The sequence below is a fragment of the Lactuca saligna genome, chromosome 2, assembly GCF_052625555.1.
Source record: "Lactuca saligna cultivar CGN05327 chromosome 2, ASM5262555v1, whole genome shotgun sequence".
NCBI classification, from domain to species: domain Eukaryota; kingdom Viridiplantae; phylum Streptophyta; class Magnoliopsida; order Asterales; family Asteraceae; genus Lactuca; species Lactuca saligna.
The window spans coordinates 118649892-118656919 of NC_136418.1; the positions used below are offsets into that span (position 1 = coordinate 118649892).

At 31.3% G+C, this 7028-nt stretch overlaps 1 protein-coding gene across 1 annotated transcript; it reads left to right on the top strand.

Moving 5' to 3' along the window:
• The first annotated feature begins 246 nt into the window (after positions 1 to 246).
• Positions 247 to 6741, top strand: LOC145031412 (kinesin-like protein KIN-7K, chloroplastic). The gene is made up of 18 exons (XM_078979956.1): positions 247 to 761; positions 941 to 1038; positions 1683 to 1772; positions 2187 to 2239; positions 2346 to 2411; positions 2504 to 2557; positions 2679 to 2738; positions 2850 to 2928; positions 3028 to 3095; positions 3193 to 3255; positions 3330 to 3434; positions 3528 to 3632; positions 3708 to 3815; positions 3889 to 4119; positions 4899 to 5042; positions 5141 to 5323; positions 5725 to 5772; positions 5852 to 6741. Exons 1-18 carry the CDS (start codon positions 703 to 705, stop codon positions 6479 to 6481), a joined length of 2244 nt encoding a protein of 747 aa, XP_078836082.1. The 5' UTR covers positions 247 to 702; the 3' UTR covers positions 6482 to 6741.
• Positions 6742 to 7028: the final 287 nt, after the last annotated feature.

Genomic DNA, 7028 nt, shown 5'->3' on the forward strand with positions numbered 1-7028 from the left:
TGACAAAAACTTATCATTAGTAATCGATAAAGATAAATCTGATAAAATTAAATTTTGGCCATTTTTTTATTAAAATTTGGTTAAAGATATTTTTTTCATAAATGAAACATACCCTACTTGGAATTAATTTATGGGATTAATTTTTCATAAATCGAATAAAGTCAAATAAATTTAAAATATTTGGAGGGTGAAGATGGTCGACTCTTGAGGATTATACCCCCTCCAATAAAATATTACAAATTATGCAAAAATTTGGTATACTTTCCATGAAAGGAATACAAAAAAGCTTCACCTAAAACTCGCTTGTAATTTGTAACCCCCACCATAATCAATTAATCATCCCTCTCACACACACACACATCTCTCTAATCCCAAATTTCTTCGTAATCCTAATTTGTTACAAAATTGCGATTCTCCAAGATGATGGAGAAAGGTCTTCAGTAGGCGGATTACGTTTGCGTGTGGTTTGTTCTACTGTAGAGCAAATTTGACGTTGAATTCAACAATGTCGGTGAGGCATGGAGGATCCAAACCGTAGAATCGAGCTTGAAATGTGCCAATTCGCCTTGTTCGACTACTTTGTCTTCTAAACTTATTCTCCGAATTCCAGAAGCTTCAGTTAATAAATAATCCGAGCTCTCCGAATTCCTCAGCTACAAAAGTAGAAATTAGCAAGAATACCTTTTCTCCAAGAGTTCGACAATGGATTCTGAGAGATTGAAAGAGAATGTTACAGTTACAGTCCGATTCCGGCCTCTCAGGTAATCAAATTGTGTCAAAGTTTTAGGAATAATATCCGCGTGTTTATATACATATATTGATATCGATATTCACATGTATACTTATATGCATGTATATATACAGATTTGTACTGTGTATAAAGTATCTGTATCACTTTTGGTTAACTTGTATACAAATTAATTGATTTTGTGTGGAGTAGTCCGAGGGAAATACGACAAGGGGAGGAGATTGCATGGTATGCCGACGGAGAAACAATTGTGCGGAATGAGTATACTTCCTCAATAGCTTATGCATATGGTATGATACATTATTGTGATGCTTGTGATTAAATTTATTGTTGCAATGTTTGGGATCTTAGATTCGTGCTCTAGAATCGGAATTTGAATTTGAGAAAAGTCGGTTACAATGATAACCAACTTAACCCAATTTCATATCCAGACCTTGAACTTGAACACCATGCCGCCATAGCTTGTGCTAATGTTCTTAATATGATTGAATTGATGAACGGAGACATCTGAATGAAACTGAAAAGTATGGAACTACTGTAAAGATGAAATTCAGTAGCCAGATCAGCTCGAATTCACCAAGTCGAAAGCTGAAATTGTAAGATTGAGGTTAGTTTTGACTCAATCAGGCCTTGACTCAAACAAATCTGGCTCAATCAGCAACTATCAAACAACCCTAAGGGAACTAAAAGTTGTCTTCTTATTTTCTTGGGATATACCTGTTAGGTGAGATAAGATAGAGCATAGATTTGGAATCTTTCATGTTAAAAACTTAATTTATCAGCTTTTCTCAATGCCTCCACCACTAATTGTAAGAAGCTAAGCTTACTTTTGTTAAATGTATCTGAGAATTTCATGTTTTTCAATATTACTTTGTCATGTCATCCAGTTATATGCTAAAAAAGTAAAAACCTTCCTTTAAATATATATATTCAGATCAAGTTTTTGGGCCTACAACCACTACACGTCATTTGTATGATGTTGCAGCTCAACATGTTGTTAGTGGTGCTATGGAAGGCATTAATGGTATGTTATCTTTTCTCATCTCACAATGTCTTTACTCTTCACTTCATTACAATGTTATGGAGATCAATGAAGTCACCAATTCTTGCTCTTTTTAATACTAAAATAGGCTCTATTTTTTCCAAGGAGAAAGTAATTTCTTTCTGGATTTTGAACTTGTGTTTCTTTCTATACTCATTGATTGTGTTTCAAAAAGTCTCAACACTTAGAAAACTAATAAATCTTTAATGTAGGAGATAATTAGCATCTTAACAGATGAACTTTAAGAGTTTTAGAATTATAGTAGCACAAACTCTGCTTTAAATCCTTGACTATATATAAGACCTGAATCCTTATTGCAAGTGTCTTCTTAGTTTCTATCAAATCTCAGTATATCTGTCTTTCTTATATATATTGTTTGATCCATTGTAAGAACAGGAACTATATTTGCATATGGTGTGACAAGTAGTGGGAAAACTCATACTATGCATGTAAGTATCTTTTTGTATTTTTGTATTCGAATTAATATTTTATTCAAATATATTTTTATATTCCAGTGAATTTATTTTTCCTTGATAATACATACACATAAGACAGGGAAATCAGAGGTCCCCTGGAATTATTCCATTAGCAATAAAACATGCTTTCAGTATCATTCAAGAGGTATATAATTATATATGCATTGCTAAAAATCCAACTCCACTATTTTTATATTTTTATTAAAATAATAATTATTTATCCTCATGTATTTTCAGACCCCATGTCGCGAATTTCTCCTTCGCCTCTCATATTTGGAAATATACAATGAGGTGAGCTTCTGAAGTACTATCTTTTTCAGTGATTCATTTACAATTTAAAAAGGAACCCTAATCTCCATTTTTCTTTTATTAACAAATCTGAAAATTGTCTTATGTTTTTGTTTTTTTTAAGGTTGTTAATGACTTGTTGAATCCAGCTGGACAAAATCTAAGAATAAGAGAGGACACTCAAGTGAAGTTCTATAACTTCTATACCGATACCTGTTATATGATTCTCCTTTATATAAGAAGTCAAAAAAAAATTATAAATCAAAATTATTTATACAATAATTATTATTTACAGGGAACCTTTGTTGATGGTGTAAAAGAAGAAGTTGTATTATCTCCTGCCCATGCCCTTTCCATTATTGCAGCAGGAGAAGGTAATAACAAATATTTCATTAGACTTTTAGTTATTTAACTTTTTTAATCGATGAATTTTTTTTATTTTTTTTTACTTTTTTATTTTGTTGCTAATTCAGAGCAAAGACACGTTGGTTCCACAAACTTAAATCTTCACAGCAGCAGAAGTCACACAATATTTACAATGGTAATATTCTATTCCTTCCAAAAGTAATTAAAAAATATCATAATTTTATTTTACTTTTTATGTTTATGATTCTTAATTTCTTATTACTTTCTAACAGACAATCGAGAGTAGCCCATGTGGTGATAATAATGAAGATGAGGCTGTTAACTTGTCACAACTTGTATGCCCCTGAACCTTATTTTAGACATATTTATTTCCCCAGGGGTATTATCGTCATTTTACCTCGTTTTACAGAACCTCATAGATCTAGCTGGCTCCGAGAGCTCTAAAGCTGAAACTACTGGTATTCGTAGAAAAGAAGGGGCCTATATTAATAAAAGCCTCCTAACTCTTGGAACTGTAATCATTCTCATTAACTCATTACTTTATCAGTATAATCTCCAAGGGTAAAAACGGAAAAAAAGATTTGTGATAAATAATAAATTGTCACAGGTTATATCAAAACTATCAGATGGAAGGGCTGCTCATATACCATACAGAGACTCAAAGTTGACCAGACTTCTTCAGTCTTCTTTAAGTGGTCATGGAAGGGTATCTGTAAGTCTTTTATGCAACTTCCATATTTATTATTTAATCCCCATATATATTTTATTTATTTATTTATTATTTCAGCTTATTTGCACTGTTACTCCCTCTTCAAGCAATTCAGAGGAGACACACAACACATTGAAATTTGCACATCGAGCAAAACACATTGAAATTAACACATCACAAAACAAGGTTTGGGAGATTTGAATTTTATGTTGTGTAATTGGGAGTTTTGGAAGTAAAAGTTTTTTTTTTTTTTTTGCAGATTATTGATGAAAAATCCCTTATTAAGACATATCAAAATGAAATCAGATGTTTAAAGGAGGAGTTGGATGAGTTGGAGAGAGAAATTGTAACAGTTCCTCAATTGAAGCATACTGGAGCTAAAGATGCTTTGTTAAGTCAAATACAAAGTCTCACAAAATTGATTTTAGTTTCCACCAAATCTTCTCATCAATCTGATCCAGTAATCAGATATTCTTTTGGGGAAGAGGAGGTAAGTCTCTTTAACTTAGCTATTGAAAATTACGGTTTTGTCCTTGCAAAGAATTTTTTAACTTTTCTCCTCTCTAAAATGAATTTTTTTCCCTCAAGTTGTTGCTGTGTTGTGTATATCAATTGTTTGAAGAATCTTAAAAAATTATATACTAATAACTTTTTAAGAGTATAAGGGTAATATAGTCATTTTACATGGGGTTAACAGTTTAATATATGGTTTAAAATGTGTCAAGTAGTAAGAGATGAAAAGTGTTGCAAAACGTCATTTTTAGGGACCAAAATCTTTTAAGGATGAAATCTGTAATTTTCAACAGGCCACGGGGACGAAAGCTGTAATTTTATCAATATGGTAACAAACAACTTCATGTTGAAAATTCTAGTTTTCACTTTTCACCCTGTGTTTCGTTGAAAATTGCAGTTTTAGTCCCTGAAATGAAGTTTTGTAACACTTTCCGACACGTCACTCTTATCAGTTGAGTGAATAATCCAAAAAAATTAATATCGAAGTTTAACAACGATAAAACGCTTAATAATAAACGTAAGAGCAAGGGCAAAACAGTCATTTTACATGGAGTAATATGTTTACTATAGACTGTGTCAGATGGTGCGATTTACAAAAAGTGTTACAAAACTTCACTTACTTACTTTAGGGACAAAAAATTAAAAAAAAAACATTAAAAATTCAATACCGGGGATGAAATCTGTGATTTCAACAAACTACAGGGATGAAAAGTGTAATAAAGCCTAACTTGAATGGATGATCTTATAAATGGACAGCTTGTGTATCTCCCTGAAAGAAAGCGGGACTTAAGTTTAGATCATGAGAACATTGATTTGCATGTTTCTATTAATGGAGGCATAGAAACAAAAGAAGACAAAAAGATAAAGAAGCCTGGACTTCTTAAGTGGTTAAAACCACAGGTAGTCTGTTTAATTTTTTTTTTAATCGAGTTTAAAAAACCAGTGGAAGTGATAAATCTTGTTTTTTTTTTTTTTTTTTTTTTTTTTTTTTTGACTAGAAACGAGATGGTTTGACTTTGACTTTGACTAGTGGTAGTGATAAATCAAGCACACCTTCAACTCCTGCAAGTAGTCATATTCTTCCTACTGTTGAATCTAGACCTTCATACTCTTCACTCTCAGAAGCTACATCTGTTGGCTTTTTATTAGAACACAAACAAGATCTAGATATCAACAAGGAGGTAAAACTTAAAAGTAGTCTTCATTTTTATTTTTTATTTTTCTAAAAAAATAAATTTGTAATCAATCTTTATACAACTTATATCATATATTATCGTTCACTAATATAATCACTATGACAATAGGTTTAAAAAAAGGTTAATCACAACATAACACCGTTTTCTTAACAAAATTCATTTTACTTTTGCGAAATGACATCATCATTTGTGGTAAAAAAAAAAAGGCATTTTGAGAAATGGGTGGTTATTTTGTAATTAACGTTGAAAAGTATTTTGTAAGTGATGTGAAAATTGAAAATTATTGGATGTTTTCTAAAAACTTAATATGCATATACTATTTTTTAAACGATTATGTTAAAAAATATTTTTTAAAAACAAAAAAGTTTTACTATCTCCTTTGATAGGTTGAAGTCGCATATAGTGAAGTAATCGAAGAGCAACTAACCCAAAAGGTGAACTTTTACTTTTACTTTTACTTTATTATTATTATTATTGTTACTTTTAGTTTTCTTACATCTTGTATTTCCACAGAATAACGAATTAAAAGGACTTGATGAAACAATCACATCCTTGAAACAACAACTTGGTTCAGAAAAAAACACAGATACAAATGATTCACTTGAGATCGAACACCAACAACTGAAAGAAAAAATAGTCAACCTTACAGAGTCAAAGGAGAGATTAGAATCCGAAAACACAAGACTAAAAGAACAAAACTCATACGCAAAAGAATTAGCTTCAGCAGCTGCAATGGAGCTCAATATCCTATCTGAAGAAATCATAAAACTAATGAACCAAAACGAGAAACTATCAGCTGAGTTGGCAGCACACAGTAGTAACAGTAATTCTAATTCCCCAAGAAATACGACTAAGAGGAATGGACATAGAAAAAGTGTGAGTCAATTGGAGTTATTAAAGAGAGAAGTCGCAATGAGTAAAGAGAGAGAAACGGCTTATGAAGCTGTTTTGTCTGAAAAAGCTGAAAGAGAATCTGAATTGGAACAAATGGTGATGGAATCAAATCAACGTGAGGAGTATCTTGAAAATGAGTTGGCAAATATGTGGATTCTTGTGTCAAGGCTAAGAAAATCGGAAGATGTTGAAATTGATGCTTCTGAGTCGAGTAAAGAGAGTGGTTTTGAGATCTCAGAGGACATATAAAAGGATTTGTACAAAAGGGAATTTTTTTTTTTTTTTTAAACTTTTATTAGCTTAATTTGTGCTTGCAATTTGTAAATAAATAATTGAGTGAGTTAGAGTTTTCTGGTTTGGGTTTGGGTATAACTTATTTTTTCCCTTCTGAGGTGAGTTGATTGAGTTGAGTTGAGTTGAGTTGAGAGTGAGTCAAAGTTGATTGAGTGTTTGGTCTTGTACATATGTTTGGTGTGGTGAATGGAAATTGGTAATTGGTTTTTGAATAATTGTATATGGTATTCTGTTATAAATTATATAATAATTGCTAAATAACCTAAATAAGAAACATTATACTTTAGTGGATAAGCAATTTTGAGAACTAGTTAGTTTATAAATTGGCGGATTTTGTTGTGTTGCAACATATTATGATCCTAGTATAAAACGAAATTAAATATTAATGCAAAAAGAAACTTTCATACAAACATTGTGTGCCCAACATTGGTTTAAGTCTTGCCAAATGGGAATATGACTGTTAAGGTAATTAACTTTTCGGATTTTTCACATATAAGTAACT

Coding starts and splice junctions, on each gene's coding strand:
- LOC145031412 (XM_078979956.1), top strand. CDS start 703: ATGGATTCTGAGAGATTGAAAGAGAATGTTACAGTTACAGTCCGATTC. Junction 762..940: donor GTCCGATTCCGGCCTCTCAG/GTAATCAAATTG, acceptor TGTGTGGAGTAG/TCCGAGGGAAATACGACAAG. Junction 3,435..3,527: donor GCCTCCTAACTCTTGGAACT/GTAATCATTCTC, acceptor AAATTGTCACAG/GTTATATCAAAACTATCAGA.